Source organism: Phoca vitulina, unplaced genomic scaffold, assembly GCF_004348235.1.
Source record: "Phoca vitulina isolate PV1807 unplaced genomic scaffold, GSC_HSeal_1.0 scaffold1, whole genome shotgun sequence".
NCBI lineage: Eukaryota > Metazoa > Chordata > Mammalia > Carnivora > Phocidae > Phoca > Phoca vitulina.
The window spans coordinates 27,540,572-27,565,760 of NW_022589704.1; the positions used below are offsets into that span (position 1 = coordinate 27,540,572).

Genomic DNA, 25,189 nt, shown 5'->3' on the forward strand with positions numbered 1-25,189 from the left:
CTTGTTAACATAAAGGAGTAGTGACCTAGCCTTAAAATGTGGGGTTGGCTTAGAAAGCAAGAACACTTGGGGTGCCTGGGTGGCTCAGTTGGGCATTGGACTCTTGATTTCAACTCAGGTCATGATCTCGGGTTCATGAGATTAAGCCCCGTGTTGGGCTCCACACTCAGCATGGAGCCTGCTTGGGATTCTCTCTCTCCCTCTTCCTCTGCCCTTCCCCCCACCTCATGTGCATGCACATGCATGCGCACGCTCTCTCAAAAAAGAAAGAAAAGTAAGAACCCTTAATATTTTCCATATTATCAAAAGATATATATATATATTCTAACAATTGTTATGTTGCACTGACCAATAAGATCTTTTATAATATAATGGGGCAAAGCCAGATTTTAACTTGAAACTATAATGTAACAACAACCCAAATCAAGTATTTGTATGGTATTTTTATGTTACAAAGTGCTTTCAATATGTGATTTCTCTTACCACCAGAACATTTCACTAAGGTAGACGGATATTATCTTCATTTTAAAGATAGAAAACTTGAACTACAAAGGAAGCTAAGTGTTTTTATAAAGACTTGCAGAAAATTAGCTATAGAACTGAACTTAGTCTTTCAGCCCATGATCATTCTCTCCTGATAAGGAGACAGCATGGGGTGTGACAATAAAGCATAGAATCAGATGAATTAAATATGTACAATGGCACCTTCATAAACAGGTTGGGAAGGAAATTACCTCTGTGTGGCACAGAAGAGGAAGGCAAGAATGTGCATAGAAGGAAAGTATAATATTTTTTAAGATGGTGTGTAGACATCAGGATACCTTATTCATCATGACACCAGTTGCATGTTGGTTAAATCATTCAGCAGAATGAGACAGATCAGCTTGACCTGTATTGTTTCACTTAGAAACACATTGCTCTGTAATATTTTCATTTCCTATATATATTTGTCTACCCTACTAGAGTGGAAATGTCATGAAGGTCAGAGGCTAAGACATATTAAGAGTTCTTAGGCACTCTACCCAGAAGAAATTAATTGAATGCTTTGATTGGTTAATAGGAAACATAAACATTGGTGATAGTGGAGCATAATGCTTAAGAACACAGGACTTGAAGTCAGTAGATCTGTGTCTGAAACCATGTTTCATCAATGTCTAGCTGTGCAAATTTGGGTGAGTCACTCCACCTCTACGAGTCACATTGTCATCTGTAAAGAGGGTAACAATGATGAAACTGAACCATAAGTTTGCAGTGAGAATTAAATAAGTTAATGTTTGTAAAAACCAGCAGGATGGTGGGTACCCGACATACACTCAATAAATGTTTCACTATTGCAACAGACTGAAGTTTCAAGTTCGGGAAAGTGCTGGAGCTACATGCTGATCTCTGTAGTTTTGAGGAAGGAACATTTGGTTGGTTCTCAAAAACAAAGTTAGACGCTGAGAGAAAATCTTTTAAAGTGACCCAAAATGTATCTTTAAAACAAACTTTTAATTTATTCCACATGCCATCTGGAATATAGTAATACAACAAAGACGAGAAAGGCCCCGATGCAGTGTGCCTTACCATCCGTACACAGGATTACAAACAGAACCAGTTTGCAGACACAAGCTCACTGACGGAGCAAACCGGGTGGCATGTCATGTTTACGGAGGACTGAACACCTGAGATTTGGCTGGTCATGGGGGAGCCATTCAAAAGAAGGAATAGGTGCAGTACTATCTGGAGTAATTTTCCTTGTTTCTAGAAAGAAACAGATATTTCACAAATTTATTATCTTATCAAAGTCCAGCCACTTTTTTTTTTTCCAGTGTGTACTTGTGCTTAGCTCTTTCATTGTGCAAGGTATGTTTTCAGACCCTAATTGCTCCTATGCACAGGCCAAAGGAATGCAGTGGTAGAAGTACATTAAAATGAGAAAAAGGACTGCTAATTTCTTAAAAGGGAAATGACACATATGGAATGATCTCTATCATACCTAGAGCAATATTTTTATGAGGGAAAACTAGAGCCAAGCAATTGAAACGTTTTCTACCCAAAAGTAGCAGGAAAAAAATGAACAATCACAGAGCAAGTACCACACAACATTTCAGAAGAGAATTTAATGCCAAAAGAAGGTAACAAACTACTCCACTGACACTTCTCCTTTTGTGTCTTTACTATTTATAGAATCCAGTTCATGCAACCTGAAAACCTCTGTGAAGTAACACTTTGAACCCCGAATTTTCAGTTCTGGGGCTCAAGCAGAGGAATGCCAGCCAAGCTCGCCTAACACAACCAGAGGGACCAACTCTTCGAAGTCACAGATGTTGACTCAGAGAACATCCTCGGTTTCTCCCCTGCTTCCTTGCGGGTCTGGGTTAAATTCCAAGGGCCTGGGAGACTCCACCATTGCAATCTCCTCTCCCAGCCTCGCGTTCCCTTCCTTGGTCTCCTCGTGGATCGTGCGTGGCAGGCAGTCCTGCTCCGAGTTACTCCAGACATAGCCGGGTAAAGTCACGTGGCTGTCGGGCTGGCGGCCGGCCGTCCTGGTGGTTTTGCCAGCGATGAGCACCAAGCGAGCGCTGGCTGCCCCCTGCGACTGGCTGCTGGTGCTGTGGGTGAACGTGGTGAGCACGGAGCCGTATCTGTGGCCGCCGCAGGGGGGCGTCCTTTTCCAGTCGATGGAGAGATTCCACCGACTCCACAACTTCTTCACCTCAGCCTGAACCTAAGTCGCAGGAAACATTGTGCGTCAGAAACCATCAGGGAGACCCTGCAGTCTTGTTACATGGACCTTTGCCCTTCAGTGATGGTGAAGGGCAAAGCAACTTGATGTGCATACTCTCTCTCAACCTTGAAAAATCTTGGAGATAGGTATCCTACCGGAGATGAATAAACGGAGGCTTTGAGAGAGGTGAAGGACTGATCCAAGATTAGCATTCTAATATAATGTGAAATGCAGCCCATAGAAACATCTGACTTGGGGCGCCTGGGTGGCTGGGTCCGTTAAGCATCAGACTCTTGATTTCGGCTCAGGTCACGATCTCAGGGTCCTGGGATAGAGCCCCCTGGTGGCTGGGCGCTCAGCCGGGAATCTGGGGATTCTCTCCCTCTTCCTCTGCCCCTACCTCCACCCTGCTCGCGATCCATCTGTCTCTCTCAAATAAATAAATCTTTTTTAAAAGGAAAGAAAGATCTGACTTGTGGGAGAGGGAAAAGAGGATTATGGGTTGGAAGAGAAGGAGAGATAAATAGTGCCAGCCCGCTGAAGAATGGCATGGAAGGTACTCAACCTGAAATGTAATACTATCACTTTTGCATAGGCGTACTGAAGGAGGAAAAAAATGGGGAAGAAGCTTATACATGAAAAGCAGGCACTGCAAATGCATTACTAATGGGGTGGGATTCTTGCTTCCAACCTGTGGTTGAAGCTTCAATTCTACTGCTATTGCCATTTACCAAAAAGGAGCTTATCTGGAAGTTCCGTGGAAAACAGTGGAAATCTGGTATGCTGGTGTCACCTAAAAGAACAGTAGGGCTACTTCTCTCCAGCCAACCCCTAAATGAACTGAAAGCGTCCTGTCATCATTGTATAGTTTTGAAAATATCAAAATATTCTTTCTTATCCCAAGAAAACTTTTTTTTAGTTTCTTAGAGACTTGAAATTGAGTATCAGTTTAAGTATTGACTGGAATATGGAATTCACTGTCCTTCCAAGTATCAATTTACATTCCAACAAGTTGGTTTTTTGCTATCAGAGTTTCCAACTGAATCAACATTGAAAAGTGCTAGAAGAGAGACTCTAGCCTATTTATATTAATTCTTGCTCTCTCAAAATCATGTATGATTGAAATATCTCCTTTCTCCCTGCTCATTTTTTCCTGTAATTCCTGGGGATCCTAAAGAGATTCAGGTCACCCGCGATGACCATTTACAAGCTTACTAACAGCTAGAGCTGTGGGATGTCCGGGGGGGGGGGGGTTTCTTCAAACCTACCTCCCCGTTGCAGTAGCAGTAGATGATAGACACAAAGAATCCCTGGGGAACAAAAGAGAAAGTTAGCATGCTGACAACTCAAGAAGGTCACAGCACTGAAGTGTCTTATATCACAATACATACATTGCAAAACTGGGTTGTGTTATGCTTCCTTCAGAAAATTATATGAACTATTCTCTCCTGGTGTTTCCAAATCTTTAAGTTTATATTTTTCTGAGATCCTTCTTTGGTGTCAGCTGAACCAAACAAGTGACTGAATAAAACACTCCAAGACACACAAATAACTGATTTCTTATCAGCTTATATTAGCTTCATTTATGTTTTCACTCAAGGATCACAGAATATTCCCTGGTTGGTAAGAGATATTTATACACTGTGAATGCTGGAAACTACAGACATAGGCTATTATATGGTAAAAAGACAAAGAAACTTTTTGTTTCACTCATTCAAAAATATTTATTGAGCTTCTACAGGGCAAACTGCTCAGCATGCCAGGGATAAACAATTCAATCAAGACAGACAAGGTCCCTGTTCCCTTAGACTACATTCTAGAAGGAAATACAGATGATGGATAAAATATAAACAACTAGCCACACTAGAAAAATGTAAGATAATAAGGGTTATGCAGGCCAAACAAGTGGTATGAAAAAGAAGAATGGAGAAGATACATTGAATGAAGACTGAGTTGAAGAGATGACCATTTAAGCTGGTTTGAGTGAAAAGAAGCCAGGCCTTGTGAATATTAGCGGGGAGCGCCTTCCAGACAAAGGGAACTGTAAGTCCAAGCCCCTGAGACAAGAATGAGCTCGAGGAACACTAGTGGGGCTCAAACTTAGCCGGCAACCGGGAACATGATGGCACTCGACGTCACAGCTGGACAGGATCCCTGCCACAGGGGGCTGGGCACACCAGCAAATGGCATTTGGATTTTATTCTGAGTGCAGTGGGAAACCTCTGGGTACTTCTGGTAGATAAGGGACATGACCATATTTATTTTTAAGATCCTTCAGACCCTTGGATGGAGACTAGATTTAAGGCAGCCATGGGAGGCGGCAAGCGAGTGGCCAGGAGGAGAAGAGAGGTGTCTGCAGAGAGCCAAGTGAGGGGTGATGGTAATCATATTTTCAAATGAGATAAAATGGGTAGAAGCTACCTTTTCTTCTTTGTTGTCTTCCTTTCCCTTTTTCCCCCCTCTTCCCTGTCTGCTTTTTCTTTGGCTTTTGTTTATTTTCCATAGACACGCGCTGCTCTGTACGTGTTACATATTCTACAACAAAATGCTTTCTTGTCTCACTGCCCAGGCATGTTTGTGAGAAGCAGCTCCTGCTATGGTCAGAGGTTAAAAGCACAGGCTCCAGAGAGTATTGCCTTTTCATGGCCCTCTGGGGACAGGTCCATGAAAGCCAGACGGAGGGGCAGAGAACAAAGTTGCAAGGGGTGGGGGAATAAAAGCAAAATGCAAGAACCACATTACTAGCTGGCACTGTCTACCTGAAAGGAATTGAAGAAGAGCTCACAGTGCATCCGGACCTCCCAGCCGAGCCCCGTGAAGGAATGGGGCAGGCACAGGAACACGATGTAGTGCACTCCAAAGACCAGCACGAGGACCAGGGTTGATTTGGCCAGTTTCCTGAAAGAGAATACCAAGCCTTTTTATTCATCAACTTCGAGTGCCTGTCAGCAGAGACAGCTTGCTGGGAAAAAAGCGAAGCTTAGCAGAGCTAACGGGGGCTGCATTTTTTCCATCTCTTTGGACCCCATGGCTCCTGCTAGCTTTTACCCCCTCCCTCTTCTTCCTGTCCTTTTATGCTAAATCAAGTCATTTATTCTCATTTCCCATGATTATTGTACCTTAAATCTTTCTAATCTCATTTCCACTCTCCTGGCATAGGATACTATTTTCATAAAGCCATGAAATGCCCTTTTTTCTGTCCTAAATTTATTTTAACATGTATGTTTGAGACTTAAAACAAGTATTACCTCAATCCATGTTAACTGTCTTTACTTTCATAGGCCACATTTTGGCTTGTTTTGTTCATTTTAAAATTAACTACTCCCTAGTCTCTTCTTACAGTTGGATCTGCATTAATCATTTTGTATTTTCTTATGAACTTCATGTGGCCAATACTTTCTACTTTCTCTAAATATCCTCTGTCAAATATTCTACAAAATATCTATAGTTCTAGGTTTTGTGCTTTTTTTTTTTTTTTTTTGCAAGCTAAGCAATTTGACTTTATTTCCCTTAACTACCTCTTCATATACATTTTCTTGTGTAACTGGAGGAACCCCAGGTTTCTAAGATGATTGATTCTAAAATGGCCCCCAATGATCCCCGACCTGGTATTTACATTCTTGTTAATCCTCTCCCCTTGAGTGCGGGCAAAGACCTGGACCTTGCTTCTAACTGATCAATTACAGCCAAAATGATGGGATGTCCCTTCTGTGATTACATTTCATAAGAGTGTAACTTTCATTTTACTAGCAAACTCTCTCCTTTGTTTGGTTCGAGGAAGCAAGTTAACCATGTGGTGAGCTAGTGGGAAAGATGACAAGGAGAGGGGACATTGGCCACCAGCCAGCAAGAAACTGAACTCTGTCAACAATCTCATAAACTTGGAAGTGGATTCTTCCCCAGTCTCAGGATAAGACTGCAGTCCTGACTGCCATATCAGTTGAGCCTCATAAGAGATCCTAAAGCAGGAGGCCCAGCTAAACCGTGCCCAGGTTCCTGACCTACAGAAACAGTTAAACGGCAAGTGTGTTGTTTTAAGCCACAGATGTTTGCGGTAATCCATTTGCACAGCAGATAGCTAGTACATCCAAGCACACCATGTGTTCTTTTGTACTTTTTATCCAAGAAGCTGTCAAATCTGGCTGATTCTTTCTTATTTCTCAAATATTCCCTTCTTTACAAATCATTTATACCTCAGTAATCTCAATTGCAACCTTCTCCCTTTCTTACTGGTCTTACTTCCAGCTACTTTTCTTCCTTCCTTCCTACCTTCCTTCCTTCCTTCCTTATTTATGTACTTACTTATATACTTAGTTCTCTTCTTGGAAACAAGCTGTGTGGGTGAAGCTAAACAGAAATGGATTCGGGTTCTAGATTTGCCATTGACTCCCTGAGTGATTGTAATTCAGTTTTCTTTTTTCTAAAATGAGGGAACAGGGCCTAGAAGTTTATAAGAGCTCTCACAGTCTAACGCTTTCCTAGGGAGGATCATCTTCCAGACACATCCATTTTCCTATTATAACCATCTTTCCAGCTCCTGCAGGAGCTGGGTGTCCCACAGAATCATACTGAAATGCCTAATTTAGGCATTTGGAGTTGCACACCTACCCCATCTCATTCTCCTCTGCCTCTCGTATCTCTCAGTAGTGCCCTGACCATCTGCTCCTCTTGGCTCAGAGCCATCTGCTCTGCCTCACACCCATAGTTTCCCTGGTGGCCTATGGGCTTTCTCCTACGCTGCTCTAGTCCCACACCTCCTACCTTGACTCACCTATAGTCTACTTAATTTGAAAATTCGACCTTAAGTCTGTTTCATTCAAGGCAGCATCCCTGATAAGACAATGGATTTCTCTGACCTAACTCATCCTTTCAACTTCCAGAGGCTCTTTGGGATACACTTGTCCTCTTGAATTCTGACTAGTGACTACCCTCTTCCTATCACTGCATATATGAGCAAGACACTGTGAGTACCTTCATGATACTGTAATTCAGTCTAATCAGATAAAGGGGGACAGCATTAACTACACTCGCAGAACTTTAGAAGTCTTGGTTAACAGCACTCTGAAAAGAAAATTTCTTTTCTCTTTCCTCCTTTAAGATGAATGGATAAATCCCCCTGGGGACTATTCTCAAAATCAAGCTAACTTTGATTGTTCCTATTGTATGTGACTAGGAGCCAAAAACTAGATTAAAAGAAAAAGAAAGAAAGAAAGAAAGAAAAGGAAAGAAAAAAGAAAGAAAGAGAAAGAGAGAAAGGGAAAGAGAGAGAGAAGGAGGGAGGAGGGAAGGGAGGAAGGAGAAAGAAAGAAAGAAAGAAAGAAAGAAAGAAAGAAAGAAAGAAAGAAAGAAAGAAAAAGAAAGAAGAAAGAAAGAAAGAAAGAAAGAAAGAGAAAGAAAGGGAGGGAGGAAGGGAGTGAGGGAGGAAGGGGAGAGAGGGAGAAAGAATACAACACATTGTGAAATGATCACAAATGTAAAAGTTTAGGGACAGTTTGGATCAATGCAGAGTAAGAAAAAGCTGTCAGATTAAATTTAGTGGGAATCGTGCTAGCTCAGCCATCTGGGTTTTCTCTCTCTCTTTATCTATGATTAGGCTCTTTTACAACTCTGTAGAGATAGAAGTTAATTTGTAGAAAACCAGATAGTAATTGAATTCATTTTCTATTGCTATGAAACAAATTACCACAGTTAGTGGCTTAAACCAATATCCATTTAGTCTCTCCCAGTTTCGGAGAGGTCCTAGCCATAGGTCCCTCAGGTCTTAATCACAGACCTTCACAACATGTCAGATTACTTCTTCAAAGCCTGCAGGAGGATCTCTCTCCAGGCTGCCTGTCACAGGAGTGACTACCCCATCACCTTTCCTATATAACGTAACCTAATCAAGGGAGAGACTATCCCATCATAGGTCTTGCTCAAGAAGGTATGTGGGGGATGAGGATTATATAGGGCATGTACACCAGGAAGGTAGTAATCTTGGAGGTTGCACCTTAGAAATCTGCCTACCACAGCAGTGCAAATAATTTCTGTCCATAGAAATGCAAATTGTGTCCAATGGAATGCCACTAATTATACCCTGTGGATGTTAACAATTTGCTAATTTGCATCCATTTGTAAATTCATTTTAGCATTCATAATTCTCTTTTAAGCATGTGTAATGCCTTACCAGTTCCTTCATTAATGAGTGAAATAAAATCTTTGAGGTGTGTTCATTTATATTTGTGTAAGAGTTACGATTACATCCTCTTTTAAAATGTATCCTTCAATGACAGTGAATAAGTTGAAGTAGTGGCATATGCTGGGCCAATGGATACATGGGTCATCTGTCTGTCAGTTCACTCATAAAGATGGATTTTTCCATTCACATCAAATCATGCAGCCATCCTGGGCACTGATTTGCTCAGCGTCCATCTGGTCACTCATGCACACTGTACATCTTTGCAGCCCGGCTCTCTGAAAAGGCACAGCTGTCTGATGAGATGATCAGGGGTGTACCAGCTGAAAGTGGCCTTCTGGCTTGCTGGAGACATGGTGGTGGCTCTGCGTCCAAGGGCAAAGCCATGGGAGGAATATAAAGGAATCAAATGGTGTGTGGGACTCAGCGTCCTACTTAGAAAATAGATACCCAATTCTTGCAATATCTCTCTCCCCAGGTGAAAAGTGCTGGGAAATCGCTACTTTTAAGAGTCAACTTAGCTTTTTAAAAAAGTAATATTTCCCCTAAGCCTTTTTCAATCCCTCTTGAGCTTGAATTACTCTTTCCCTTTCTTCTATACACGTACCACTTTGTAAGTGCTTCTCTACTGGCATTGTCCTCACTTTAATTAAATCAGTATCTCTCTCACTCTCTCTCTCAAATTTTCTTCGCAGGCAGAAACCATGTCTTCTTAACTTTGAATCTCTTGCATGGCACAAGAAGGGCACTCAGTCAGTGAAGCTGTTGGCTATCATGCCCCTGTCACATCCTGTACTGGTTGCCTCCTTTTATTCTGCCAACCATGTGAGAGAGCCATTATTTTCCTATGTCCAGATGAGGATAGAGGCTCAGGAAAGGAAAGTATTCACCCAAAGCTAGACAATTAGTAGACAATTCAACCTTAAAATCTGTCCTCTTTACTATGATATTGCATAACAAACACTGGTTGAATTTATTCCAAAAATAAAAAATAATAAATATAATTTTTGTCTAATATTGAATGGAAAGTCAAATTAGCCAAAACACTCAAGTGTTCTTTTCCACTGAATGTTGCATTTTTCATATCTCATGTTCTTCCAGTCCTGGCAATCTTCTCTTACTTTGCAAGGGGACTGGGTTGTAATTTAAAAGACAAAATAATGCATTAGTCCTGTTGTTAAATCTGATAGATTATTTAATTTTCTACACAATCTCTGTGTGTTTAAAAATCCTTTTTGTTTTAAAATTACTGATGTGAACTACAGTTATGTAGAATGTCACTTTCGAGGGAAACTGGGTAAAGGGTATATATTTTATATATTATATATATATATGTATTATTTTTACAACTCTGTATTACTTGTATGTTTTATTTTATCTCTGTATTACTTTTATAACTGCATATAACTCTGCAGTTATCTCAAAATAAACAATTTCTTAAAAGCTGATTGTATTAATTCATTTCAGTCTTTTTTTAAAAGACATTATTTATTTATTTGAGAGAGAGAGCAAGAGAGAGCCGGAACAGTGGGGAGGAGCAGAGGGAGAGGAAGAAGCAGACTCCCTGCTGAGCAGGGAGCCTGACATAGGGCTTGATCCCAGGACCTTGAGATCATGACCTGAGTTGAAGGCAATTCATTTCAGTTTTAAGCCACTATATCAATGAAGGGATACCATGTACTTTTCTAAAGTCTTTCTTTGTGTATGTGTGCATGCTCACCGGGAGAGACTATCTCAGCTTTGAAAGATGTTTTCAGTCTTTCAGAGAGTTATATGCATGAGAATGTGTTTAAAAACTGTTTTAAATGCCACCATTTGGAAATATAAATATAATATACATATATTTTTTCATTGTTAGCAAGAATATTTGATATTTGAACATTTGTTTGACAAAGGTAATAACCAAATGAAATATAAGTTTAAAGGTACAAAAAAATGAGTGGGTGTAAATTGAAATACTCAGTTGAGCCTCATAGATAGAATTTCACCGGGACAAAGACACAAATTACATTTTTCTAGGTCTATTTACAAAGTGAGAAGGTATTTAAATTTGGTAATCTAAGGCCTCAGAAACTAAATACTGAATTGAATTACCAAATCACTGCCAAGTAAGTACCCACATTTTTCTCTCCAAAAAGAAAGAGAGTTATTCCTCACCATAGTTTTATCTGTAGCTTAACTTCGGACATTAGTAAGAATACTGTTTCAGCTATTTAAAAAAAAATGTATTTGACTGGAAAATACTTTCCATGACTACTATTAGTCTAGACCCTGTTCAAATTAATGGCTCCAAAATTTAAAAACTTCCGGGCCCCAGATTATTTAAAATTTATTCTGAATTATGAATAGTAGATTATTTCAATCCTTGATAAATGTTTCTCTTCCATTATTTTGAGAAATAATCTCCTATGAATGAACTCAAAATATTGTCTAGTCTATTTTTTAAGATAATTCACCCTTTGTTCTTCCAGAGTTTCTCAAATCTCTTGGGCAACTTTTAACTGAAAGTACAAGTTCACATCATTCGGAACTAGAGAAATAAGGAGCTTTTATTCAGGGCTAGAGAAATAAACAGCTTTCAAAAACCTTTGTACTGTTCCACTTTACAGAGAAGAATGGAAAGCTATTTACATTTTCCATTGTTCTATCATCCTTTGGCCTTTGTCTTCATCAGTGGGATGCAACATGAGACATGCTATGAGTATAGCATGGCCCTTCACTGGAAACTCTTAGGCACAATTTACTTTACAACACTACTGCTTGCAGCACATTACAAATGACTGGAGCCTACAGCTGCTGGTTTGTTCATACTGTGCATCCTATTCCAGACTCCAGTCCATACCCATCATCTTTTCTGCCTGACAGAGAATGTTGCCTAAACAGTAGAGGGAAATGACTCAACAAAGGGTTTCGAGAACATTTGTGACACAGGACCAAAATGCTGACTATGGTTTCTTCCTTTCTGTGTCTCAGATAGCATTTCATAACAATCCAAGACAAAAAGAAATAGTTATTGCCTTGGGATTATAAAGATCAATCCAAATCCACCAGACTAATGGATGTGTATATCCAGTTGGGTAGAGGCTGCTATTATCCAGAACTCCCAAAATGATCATTGGAAAAAGTTGGCACACCCTTAAGATAGTTCGATAATGATCATAAACTCTCAATTTGCCCTTTTCTTCTTGGAAGACTGAATAATGGACCTCACTCAATCAGTACCTTGGAAAGTTCTTAAAAATTTATATTCAGTAGGGGCCAGTCTGATGGACAGATTGGAAACAATACAGCAAACTCACTTTCTTGATATTTTCAGTTATGAAGATATTATTTTAAGAATGCAGATAAAATTGTCTGCCAAGATCATCAACAAGAGATTTTCTAGGAAGTCACACAGTTTATGGGAAAATTCCAATATGCTAATAACAGATAAAAAAATTATATTAATTAATACTTAAAATTTAAGCACATTAAAGGTTTTGGGTTATTTATATTTTCCTAAAATACATATACTTTTCTGGTAAATTGCACAATTAAACCAAATGAAAATTCATATTCATAAATTTATCTCTCAGAGACATTTCAGATCAATCAATATCTGTTCTTTACTCTAAATAGTAACCCAAATATTTCCTCTGGTGGGTGCCTGTCCTGCAATTACCTGTACTGTTTTCTTGTGTCATGCCCAACTGCATTGGTCTCCCAGATTTTGGTAGCCAGAACTCTAACGGTATTCAGAAACAGAATAAAATTGAGCTGAAAGAGAAGGTAATATTACAAAGCATTATTAAGGTAGCCTTCAAGATTTTTATAAAAATTTATATAAATTGAACTTCTTTGTATTCAAAAACTGAAAATTACCTATTCCACAAATGTGAATGAGGGACTCTGAGATAAGGTATTGGACAGCTAGTGATTCTTGAGTTGCCCTCATGAAAACATAGAGATAAAAAGTTTCAACAGCACTGGAAACTAGAAATACCAGAGGATGATCTGCCAGAATCCATGGGGAATTTCCAAACCAAAGTTCAGATAAAGTCCTGTGGCAGACTGGCAGGATAAAGGATAATACCTATTATATAAATATAACCAACTCCCCTTTTTGAAATGAACTCCCAGCTTCTGTATCTATTTTAGGGAGAGGAATAATAGAGTTGTTTGGGGGACACTGTCTCTCTTATGACATATGAAAAGTATTGGGTGAAGTATAAGGTTTTTTTTGAAAAAGCAAGTGGTGGGAGGAGATGGATGAAATAGATACAGGGGATTAAGAACACACTTATCTTGATGAGCACTGAGTAACATAAGAATTGTTAAACCATTATGTTGTACACCTGAAACTAATATTAACACTGTATGTTAATTATACTTCAATTTAAAAAAAATTTTTAAACACTTCTCAGATATATACACACACAAACAAGATGTTGTATGAGAAAAGGCCCCCAGTGCAAGCAATTAGATTGAATTTGAAATATTACAGGTGTGTGCACCCCCAGAGACAATCAAGTTCTGGTTTTAAAAATGGGGAGAAGGTGTTGGTAAGATAAGCCCTTTTATGTCTGAGGCCCTCAAGGGAAGTGAAGAGATCAAAAATGAAGAAAAAGAAAAGATCTTCAGATCCAGGGTCATGAGGAAGTAGAAGCCTGAACCACTAGAATCCCTTTATTCAGGAAGATGTCTGCAGTCCAGAAAATGCTACTACTTAGGAATAATGGAAAAGAGGATTGTCAAGAGTAGGTTTGTGTCAGTGGGAGAGTAATAGCAGGAAGAGAAGAACCATCAAGATCTGTATTCTTGGAAATAAATCATCTTGTAGTGTTTTCAACCATTTCTGGAATTTAGAGAATTTGGGGTAATTCATGTGCCCCACTCCCTGATACAGATGATCAACTGGATCAGCCCTTAACCCCCTGCCACCTTCTTTGCCATCCTACCACTGACTACGTTGTAGGAACCTCTCACCTCTCACTAATTTTACAGCTTTCTATAGGAACCAGGGGCTGAGTCATGAATCCCATACCTGGGAGGAAGGACAGAGGTGAGCTGTGAGCTGGTGGAAGAAGGATTCTTCAGGCTAGTAAGAGCTGCCATTTATTGAGCACTCAAGTTTAACTCACATGAATATGGGAGAAGCATTTTTATGTCCCTTTATTATGGGTGAAGAAACGCCAGCTCAAAGAGATCAAGTGATTTGACCTATGCCACCCAGCTATTAGGGGAATCTGAACCATGTCTATGTGGGTCTGTACTGTGAATTCTTAACCACCATCTTACACCTTCTCTTCAGGAGGATAAAAAGATGCAAAACATGAGAGCTGAGGATCTCCGTTCATCCTCACCCACTGCAACACCTGGCTCAAGATGCAAAATATTTTTCAATAAGAGGGTGAGAGCTGCTCACAGACGTCACATGAGTGCTTCTTTCTGAATGGCCACTTATGCTGTGCCCCGTTAATTCCACTCTCCCTATGACCACAGCCCCCAGCAATACAGTGCAGCTGGGAGTGAAAATGGTGGAAAGCGATGCTGTGTAATTACTGTGCAAGGGACAAAAGGGTAGGCACTGAGGCTGGCAGCGCCGTGGGAGCAGTGCCGGCTGGGGAGTGTCACTGGTCGGTTCCTATCCCTGGAAAAGGAAGAATTAGAGATGGCTTCAGATGGGCCAACCCTGAACTCTATCCCTATTAAAAAGCCCATGACCAGGAACTCTGTTCTCAGGCCAGTAGACCGCACTAAATAAATACTGAAAACTGGCAGAAATTTGACTAAAGAAGATACACACATCCAATACATCAGTTTAATAACTAAGAAGATGCATTTAAGGACAATGAAATGGATTATGGAAAGAATTAATAAAAACTAAGATTGGGTAAAACTTGCTGCCTTAGGAGCATCTGGGTGGCTCAGTCGGTTAAGCGTCTGCCTTCAGCTCAGGTCATGATCTCAGGGTCCTGGGATTGAGCCCCGAGTTGGGCTCCCTGCTCAGCGGGGAGTCTGCTTCTCCCTCTGCCGCTCCCCCTGCTGTTGCTCTCTCTCTCTGTCAAATAAATAAATAAATCTTTAAAAAAAAAACAAACCCTTGCTGCCTTAAAAGATCAGTTAACAAAATATACCCATGTACACACATACTGATAGCTCCAACCCCAGTTGGGTAAAATTCCAAATAATTACCCTGAATAATTTAGGGAAGTATAGAATAAAGGTTAATTAGGAACTAAGTTATCGACTACTTATTCACTATTCTAAGTGTATGACATGAATTGACTCTTAGTCTTCACAACAGTTCAATGAGATAGGCCCATCATCGCCCCCATTTTGTGGGTTAGGAACCTGAGTAACAGCTTCCACTAATTATTCCTGGTCACATAGCCAGTAAGTGGCAGAGCTCTGAGGCCCATGCAGCCTGGACGATACGCAGCAGGGACTCAACCACAGCACCATGCTGCCCATAAAAGAGAGTTGAGTTATAGTAGATTGAGATGGAGACAGAAATTTCTTTTTTATTTTTAAAGATTTTATTTATTTATTTGACACAGAGAGAGAGACAGTAAGAGAGGGAACACAAGCAGGGGGAGTGGGAGAGGGAGAAGCAGGCTTCCTGCAGAGCAGGGAGCCCAATGCAGGGCTTAACCTGAGCTGAAGGCAGACGCTTAACGACTGAGCCACCCAGGCGCCCGAGACAGAAATTTCTTGAAGAGCAGGATGGATTAAGAAAAGATTGTAAAGAATCTAAAATATGATCAAGTTTTAAAATCAATATTAGAAATAGCAAACAGTAGATCTAACAAAGCAGAACACATTCAGCAATGTGGAAGACCACTGAAGACTCTTCCCAAATGGGGGGATAAGGAACAAAGACACATATGACGACGGGAGAGATGATTACATGGATGACATGGAATTGAGAGTCACCATGCAGATTTATTTCTCTCTCTGTAGAAAAGATTATGATAAATTGAACGAATCAATAAGAATGTAAGAGAAGAAAATTCCTGTGCTAAGGGAACATCTGAGCCCGTATAAATGACATTATACACTGGGCAAATGGAGTGAAAAAAGAACAAGACCAAGTGGAAACTTCTAGTGAGATTTTTTAAATTTCATTTTAAAAGATGTAGAAAGGGGCACCTGGGTGGCTCAGTCGGTTAAGCGTCTGCCTTCGGCTCAAGTCATGATCCCAGGGTCCTGGGATCAAGCCCCGCATCAGGCTCCCTGCTCCGCGGGAAGCCTGCTTCTCCCTCTCCCACTCCCCCTGCTTGCATTCCTTCTCTCGCTGCGTCTCTCTCTGTCAAATAAATAAATAAAATCTTTAAAAAAAAAAAAGATATAGAAATAATTCTAAGAGAAAATTATTTAGAGAGTCCTTGTATCTCTCATGTGAACTTCCTCTAAAATTTTGCTTAAAGGTCTACTTCAGGCAAAGTACAGATAAAACGAAGAAGTAAGAAACTGAGAGGTGAATAAAATGACCACCCATAAGCATTAAAACCAGTCATCGAACAAATTTTATGCAAATATGGTTTTTAAATAATGCAAATATAAACACTAGATTCTTTCTCAATTAAAAGTTTAAAGATGTATTCAAAGTGAACCACAGATGAATTGAAACAAAGAACTCCAAATTTCAGCCTTGAAACCTCTGGCCCCTCAGGCTATCTCAGAGACTTTGTTCCTAGAGTCCCCTTTGCCTGGATCATTCTTCCACTCTCTCCGCTCTCCCTTCCTTACTAGGTTAGCTCATTCCTAGGTTTCAGGCTGAATGTCAGCTTTTCTCAGAAATTGTTCCAGCCCCACCACAGCACTTGTCACGTGTAAGTGTTTGCCTCACCCACTCTGCTTAAGCTTCAGGAGAATTGGTGTCTATCTCCTGACTGTATCATGCCCATTGCCTCACACAGCACCTGCAATGTTCTTGGTATTTAATCAAGATTCGTTAAATGAGTGAATGGATAATTGATTGAATGAGATATGCACTCTCCAAACCCTATAGAAGAATTTTTAAAAATCATCCTCAAATCAACATCAACATGTTACAGGTGAATAACAAATTGTTATATTTGCAGATATTTATTTTCAGAACAAAAATTACTGTTCTATGACTCTAGTTCTCTTAAACATAGTTTTAACACGTATGAACAAAACACAGATAACAGTGCAATAATTTTAGATTCTATGATTCCAAAATCAAGTGATTCCTCCTAAATTTATACTGAAGTCTGTGATTATCTCTAAAATTCAATTCTCTTGATAGAATTTCTTCAAATTAGAACCTATAAATGCTTATCCTCTACAAACTCTTTCCTATATTGCTTAGAAATTCTGATCACATTTTATCAGATTTTACTCCCAGATAAACCAAATTCCAATTAATAGAATTTCTGTTATTCTAATATCCAAAGCCAGAATTAAGTGAGGGATCCGACTTATATTTAAAAGTTTTGGTGGAGTGCCTAGGTGGCTCAGTTGGGTAAACGTCCAACTCTTTGATTTCGGCTCAGGTCATGATCTCAGGGTCGTGAGATCGAGCCCTGCATTGGGCTCTGTGCTTAGCAGGAAATGAAAAGATTGCATGAAATGGACTCAGAGGTTCTGTAATCATACCGAACTTTGCTTTGTGCTCTTATTTCACCTCTTCCCTCTTGCCAGTTCCCCAGGGCATCTACTTTATATGCCGGCTTTATTTTTTCAACAAGTATTTATTGAGTGGCCACTATGTGCCAGGTAGCTTGCTAGGCATGAGAAATATAGAAGTTTGGGAAAAATATGGCTCTTGTTCACATAAACCTTACAGCTTAGTGCACAAGATGGACATTCAACAATCAGAAGTTTTATACATTGTGATGATCTTGAGAAGGAAAAACCTCACCTTGCTCTTTGGATTATAACAGGTGACCTAATTTAGATTGGAGGCATCAAGGAGACCACATGAAAAAGTTGCATTTAAAGTGAGGAATAGAAGGAAGCTCATCCCAGGCTTCCGAGGGTACAGCACAGAATATGGAATAGCCCTGAGGAGGCAGAGGTGGACAGGTTCAAGGAACTGAAAGGAAAACAACGTGGCTGAGGTATTGCATGTAAAGGATGTAGGCACGAGTGACAGGGTCTTCCCTAGACCATTGGGGATGTTGGATTTTATTGTATGTGCAGGGAGTTCACTGGGTAGGGACACTGACCCCGAAGTTAGAATACCACTCCACCATTCACTAGCTCTGTGATCTTGAGCAGTTTCTTCATTTAGAAGATTAGATAAATCTATGTAAATAAAGCACTAAGAACAGTGCCCACTGCAGGGCACTATGCAGTATTTGTTGTTATTATTTGCATCATCCTTCCTGGCTTCAGGACACTGAACAGCTGAGAGGAAGGAGCACCTCACTCAAAACACTAGGATGGGTTTTGGGGCACATCTCTTCCTTTACACACTGGTTCTACAGTAAAGTGAGGGAATCTTAAAGGGAACTGTGATGACTGAATTGTTATACTAAAACAAAAAGGTACTCAGTGAACAGAAAGGTGCTCTTGAATCTTCTCTGATTTTTTTTAAAATATTTTATTTATTTATTTTAGAAAGAGAGGGAGCACGCATGGGGGGAGGGGGAGAGGGAGAGAATCTCAAGCAGACTCCCCACTGAGCACAGAGCCCCAGAGGGCTCGATCTCACAACCCTGAGATCATGACTATGATTTTTGAAATTAAATGGATGTTGTGATATTAGAAAAACACTTAAGAATTCTTGCTTTGGAGGTGTCATCATTTAACTCAAGAAGATGAAAATGGCTTCCATCTAAGTTTTCTTTAAAATGCATATGCATTGAGTATACCATCATTTCTAGCTCTCTTTCCCCTTTCCCCAACAGGGAATCTTCTAGAACCGCTATGATCACCAAACTTTACTGTTTTTCTTTGCAATTTAGAAACCTCAGCAAGTAAACTTCTCATCCATGTTGACAATGTGAGTAACTAAGATCTGCAAACAAAAAACAAAGCTTTAGTTAAAAATCAACTGTTTCAATGGGGGACGTCCTATGATTTACTTTTGTCCACTGTCCTTTGCTTCAATTCTTTTTTTTTTTTTTAAGATTTTATTTATTTATCAGAGAGAGAGAGACAGAGGCAGGCAGAGGGAGGAGCAGGTTCCTTGCTGAGCAAGGAGCCTGATGTGGGACTCGAGCCCAATGTGGGACTCGATCCCAGGACCCTGGGATCATGACCTGATCCTTTGCTTCAATTCTTAATTTTGCAAGGATCTCTTGGAGTTTTAATATGTCTTTTCTTTTCATCAAATGAAAACTCAAACTTAATGTTCTTAAATTTGCTACATTTTCATATAATATTTAATTATCTCTTATTTCACGATTCCAGTACACGGCACTGAGGACACAAAAAAGTAGTAAGACCTGAGTTATCCCCTTAAAAAGTGGATGGTAAGCGATGAACAAGCAAACACAGTGGAGGAACTAGGAGGAAAAAAAATGAAAGGCTGGGAAGCACAGACGAGGATAAAATATCAGTGGATAAAAGGGAAATCAGAGTAGTAAACACCAGACACTACTTTATAAAGTTAATTTGTAACTTTAAGTTCACTGACGTTCCCCAGGGATATAGTTTATCAATAGATGGTTTAATGGGATGGTTTATCTCTAGACTAAAATAGCAGTACTTCATTAAAATTAAAATGATAAGAGTTTATAAATTTAAGTCATTCATTCATTTATCCACTGTCCATTTCCAGCTTCTCCTAGGACATTGAAATGGGGTCTAATTTGCTAACTGGCTGTTTGTTGTTTGTTGTTTGTTTGTTTGTTTGTTTTTTAAGATTTTATTTATTTATTTGACAGAGAGAGACACAGCGAAAGAAAGAACACAAGCAGGGGGAGTGGGAGAGGGAGAAGCAGGCTTCCCATGAGCAGGGAGCCCGATGCGGGACTCCAACCCAGGACCCTGGGATCATGACCTGAGCCGAAGGCAGACGCTTAACGACTGAGCCACCCAGGCGCCCCGCTAACAGGCTGTTTTAACAAGGATACAAACTGGATTCTCTGAAAGTGTTCCACATTTTATTTCCCCCTATAAACATTTACTTAATGAGCTTTTGAAATGAAGAGTCCTTTTCAAGCTTCTCTATTTCTCTTTCTGCATTTTTCCTATGAGATAAATAAGCTTTTCTCTGATTCTGGATAGATCCTACAAAACCTCAGTCCCATTAATAGCTGTCCCTCTGCCATCAAGCATGGCAACATAATGACAAACCCGGTGATGCATTATGCTACAGAAAACAAAATGAGAAATGTGAAAAAGTGGAGAACAAAGACCAAAAAAAATTTTAGCTGGGCGCCTGGGTGGCTCAGTTGGTTAAGCAACTGCCTTCGGCTCAGGTCATGATCCTGGAGTCCCGGGATCGAGTCCGGCATCGGGCTCCCTGCTCGGCAGGGAGTCTGCTTCTCCCTCTGACCTTCCTCCCTCTCATGCTCTCTGTCTCTCATTCTCTCTCTCTCAAATAAATAAAAAAAAAAAAAAAAAAAAAAAAATTTAGTTAAAAATTGTGCTGCTGTATTACTTTCAAGGGATTTAACAGGTAATATGGGAACATAAGTCCTCTTTTTAAGATGTTTATAATCTTGAATTAATACAAGTATAATTTCTTCATCAAATCATGGAGAAGCTAATGAGATAAAATCTTCAAGGGAAGTCAAGAATAAACATTTTGGGGGGTTGTGTCAGACACAAAGAAGTGTAACTTTGTTTTCTTTCACAATACACATGTAATATGTAGGTGAAATACTACAGACATAAAAGGTCCTCGCAGTATGCATTGTTTACTCCAGTCTTTTTCCCATGACCTATCAGACAGGATTCTGCGGGATATGTTTCCATATGGAATCATCTTAACTCCTTGGGGACGGCATGCCAAGTAAGAGCTTTAGTAAATGCTTTATAATGAATCATACTATCATTTTTCACTCTCTTAGTAATTCCCCTGTTCTCTGGCTATTTGCTTCCTCCTCCTGACTACTACCAAGTGATCAGAACGTTGAAGTGGAACTCTAACATAATGGATGTAAAGGTGGAAGAGTTTTAGGACCTTCCAGCTGCTTGAACATGTAAATGTTCACAGATATTCTGAAGCCCCAGAACTGAACCCATGTGCTAGCTCATTAAAGGGAGGGTATGTGCTTTCTGCATGGATCTCAGTGTCAGCCATGAATATGGATATGATCCCCAGCCCAGACTCTCCTAACAGCTATTGCTGTAATATGAGTCTCCTAAACCTTTGTAGAACAAAGTGAGAGGCACACTTTCTCTTAGTTTTAGCAGCAGTTTAATTATGCATCCTTTTTCTTTCTTTCCATGACACAGGGTTTTAACACTTACCCCAATAGCTGCTAAGATTGGGGCTTGGTAAATCCACTTGATGTTTCCAGCACTAAGTTCCCAGCATCTGAGACATGAAAAAAACTTTCATGAATAAATTGGCAAAGCAAATAGGCAGTGAGAATTAAGTAGCATTTTAAGTTTTACTGAACATTCCAGTCCCAAGCTTTTGATTAAAAAATAAGTAGACAAAAACAAATCTCATAAAACACTCAACCCAGTAAAAAAAAAAAATGTGTAATGGCTCCTGGTTTCTGTACTATTAGCTATAGAGTATTATAAATATTGTTTATTTTTATAGCAATAAGATTCAAAACCACATTTCCAGAGCCACAAAAAATCACTCTCTTTTAAATGTGGTGCACATGGGGGCGCCTGAGTGGCTCAGTTGGTTGAGAGTCCCACGCTTGGTTTTGGCTTAGGGTTATGGGATAGATCCCCATGTCAGGCTCCCCGCTCAGTGGGGAGTGTGCTTCCCCTGTCCCTCTCCCTCTGCCCCTCCCCCCCAATTCTCTCTCTCTCTCTCTCTGAGATAATCCTAAATAAATAAATAAATGAATGTGGTGCACCTGATACTTCATTTTTCTTATCACTGGAAAGATAAAGTCCTCTTACTTCCAGAAGTTCCAGTGATTTTATGTTATACCTCCACGTACTGTAGAATACTGACAATAATGCAAATCATTCTTTTTTTTTTTTTTTTAAAGATTTTATTTATTTATTTGAGAGAGAGAGAATGAGAGACAGAGAGCATGAGAGGAGGAGGGTCAGAGGGAGAAGCAGACTCCCTGCAGAGCAGGGAGCCCGATGCGGGACAATGCAAATCATTCTTATCCATCGAAATGCAATAGAAAGCTGACAGTAATGCAAATGATTCCTGTTGGTAGAAATGCAACAGAAAACTAGATGCAAATGATTTTTGTGCATAGAAATGAAAACTAGTTGTGTTCAGTGGAATGTGATTGATCATTGCCTTATGAATACTGAATTGTTGCATGTATTTATAAATTTATTTCAGTATGCATTTTGCTAAACACAGGCATGTGATTTATTTCTTCTTTGAACAAGTTATAACATCTTACTGCTTCCCTCCATAATTAGTGAGTTAAAATATCTTTGACAAGTGCTCATTTTGTATCTACATAAAATCCATGATTTTATCTTTAACTTTAAAAGTTCATTTTTAGCAGTACTTAATAAAAACACTATATAATTTACCTATTTGTTATGTTTATCTTCTGCTTCACTCCCACCCCAGCTAGAATTTAGTTTCTACATGAACAGGGATCATTGTTATTTTCTGATGTATTATTAAGTGCCTAGAATAATACAGAACATATAGGTAGTCAACAAATATTTGTTGGATTGAACTGAATTCAAAATAAGTTTGATTCAATCTCACTCAAACTGGTTTGGAACAGTGTTGAGAAAAACTAGTTCCACTTGAAACTTTAATGTAGCACTTTAAGCAGTTTTTATACATTAAAGATACATAAATAAAAGCCTCAGTTTCTTTCTCCTTAGACAAAACCTAGCATTGATTGTGGGGACAATAAATGAAATTTTATAAAGAAATTTTAGAGATGGGACGCCTGGGTGGCTCAGTGTTAAGCATCTGCCTTCGGCTCAGGTCATGATCCCAGGATCCTGGGATCACGCCCCACATGGGCCTCCCTACTCCGCAGGAAGCCTGCTTCTCCCTCCCCTACTCCCCCTGCTTGTGTTCCCTCTCTCACTGTGTCTCTCTTTGTCAAATAAATAAATAATAATCTTTTTAAAAAAAAGAAATTTTAGGGATATAATGATAATTATTTAATTTTAGATGATAAATTTATCAATAAGTTACTTTTAAATTAATGAACAAATTCTGGATAATAAAAAGCTATTTCAACTATTCTTGAAGGTAGAACATTTTCAGTACATACGTAATGACTATATTATGTTTACATTTTAATATTTTTATGTAGGCAATACATTCTCATTTCAAAAATCAAACTGTATAAAAAGACAGCCATTGAGACATCTCAGTCCTTCCCATGTTCCTATCTTCCTCTGCCCCTGCCTCTCTCCTTATAGGTAACATCTTTTATTTCTTTATTTTACATGCTTCCAGTGTTTTCTTATGCATATACAGATACAGATATTATAATCTTATTTTCCCTTACCCTACAAAAAATGCAATGTATACTCTGTTCTGCAACTGGCTCTTTCCTTTCAACAGTATATTTTTTATTCCTTTCCATATCAATACCAAGACTGCTCAGTACACAGCATTCCATTGGAAGGATGTACCACAGTTGAATCAACTAGACCTCAAGACCAAAGTGTAATTCCGGCCCCACCACATTGAAATCTGCAAAGTCAATGGACTTGAAGTTTGCATAACATGGAAATATCAAAGACAGGGAAAGTTTGCACTTGCACATTATTAAATATTTCCTAGCATTATTTGCACATGTCTATTCTTCACATTATTCAACCAGACAAGAAGGATAAAAGAGTGTTCCTGAGTTGTGCAGAACATCTATCACACTACCCTAAAAAGGTTTTCTACTATATGGAAAGTGGCATATTTTACTGTATGAATATTAATTGAATACAGATTCACTAGCTACGAGACTCCTGGATTCTATAAATTTTCTTTTTCCTTTTACATTTGGTAGTATCTTCACAATCTTCTTTCTTTGCCTCAGTAACATTGCATCATTGTGTCTCCTAACACACTGCAACTCAATTGCACAATTCCAGCTCTGCAAAATACTTTAGAAATAGGTCAAAACCAGCTACCTATAAAAACTAGAAAAACTTGCCTTTGATAGTTTTCAACGTCAAAGCTTCAAATTTGCCCTTTGATATGAAAGGCAACTGAGATTTCAGATTCTTTTTTTAAGAAAATGCTATTAATCCTTGTTTTTCATTAATTCTTCCCTGTCCCATCTCACACTGTGTTTGTTAACAAGGCTCAGAAACTACCCTCTATTCAGACTTTGTAAATGAAATTTTAACACTCTAGAAACGGAGAAATGAATGTCAGTAAAAATGCAGTTGTGAAAGTTGAGGATGAGGCACAGAGGTCTGCCTAGAAAATAGAACTTTCTCAGTCAGGATTAGGAATAGGAAATGCATTATTCTGCAGGAGAGATCCAGGGAAATGAACGCTGCATTGTGTCCATAACTCACAATCTGAGAAGAGGAAGTACAGAAGCCCTGAGAGCCATGCAGATTTCCTAGAAATGACAGAGGCTATCTTTTCTTGGTCTTTTGTATTACGGGACCCACCTTTCCTGCTGGCATTCCATTTCCTTTGCATGAGCAGGGAGAAGGTGATAAGGTATCATATAGGGTGTTTTGTTTTTGCAAGTAAAAAGAAAGAGAAACAAAAATACCCACTTTTTAAAGCTCATTTGTCCAATTGAAACTATTCAACTTTCTTACCCTACCTTAGCCAAGTAACTTTTTTTTTTATTTTTTTTTTTAAGATTTTATTTATTTGCGAGAGAGAGAACGAGAGACAGAGAGCATGAGAGGGAGGAGGGTCAGAGGGAGAAGCAGACTCCCTGCTGAGCAGGGAGCCTGATGTGGGACTCGATCCCGGGACTCCAGGATCATGACCTGAGCCGAAGGCAGTCGCTTAACCAACTGAGCGACCCAGGTGCCTTAGCCAAATAACTTTTGATAGAATTTTAGAACTGTAAGACTTCCTTTGTATATTCAATAGCATTTAGAGTGTCTTCCAAAGCTGGATCTGATTTGCTTAACTCTAAATGGCCAAGATGCAGAGAAAATCAGAGTTAGACTTTGAAAGGCCAAGTCAGAAAAAGAAGAATCTCAAATATAAGAGATAGGACAGAGACCCCAAATTCCTTTGGAGATGCTCCAAGCTCTCTCTCTACCTGAACTTTGTGACAGAGGACTATATGTAGGTCAGA

The 25,189-nt window shown here is 39.4% G+C and overlaps 1 protein-coding gene across 1 annotated transcript in view; it reads right to left on the reverse strand.

Moving 5' to 3' along the window:
- Positions 1–1,974: 1,974 nt before the first annotated feature.
- The window catches only part of PTH2R (parathyroid hormone 2 receptor), a 76,263-nt gene continuing 53,048 nt past the window's right edge, over positions 1,975–25,189 (reverse strand). Inside the window, exons 9-13 of the mRNA XM_032413409.1 lie at positions 21,261–21,327; positions 12,547–12,641; positions 5,470–5,608; positions 3,979–4,020; positions 1,975–2,710 (exon numbers count right to left, since the gene is read on the reverse strand). Of these exons, the coding sequence (XP_032269300.1) occupies positions 2,315–2,710; positions 3,979–4,020; positions 5,470–5,608; positions 12,547–12,641; positions 21,261–21,327 (739 nt within the window). The 3' untranslated portion in view covers positions 1,975–2,314. The remainder of the gene's footprint in view (positions 2,711–3,978; positions 4,021–5,469; positions 5,609–12,546; positions 12,642–21,260; positions 21,328–25,189) is intronic.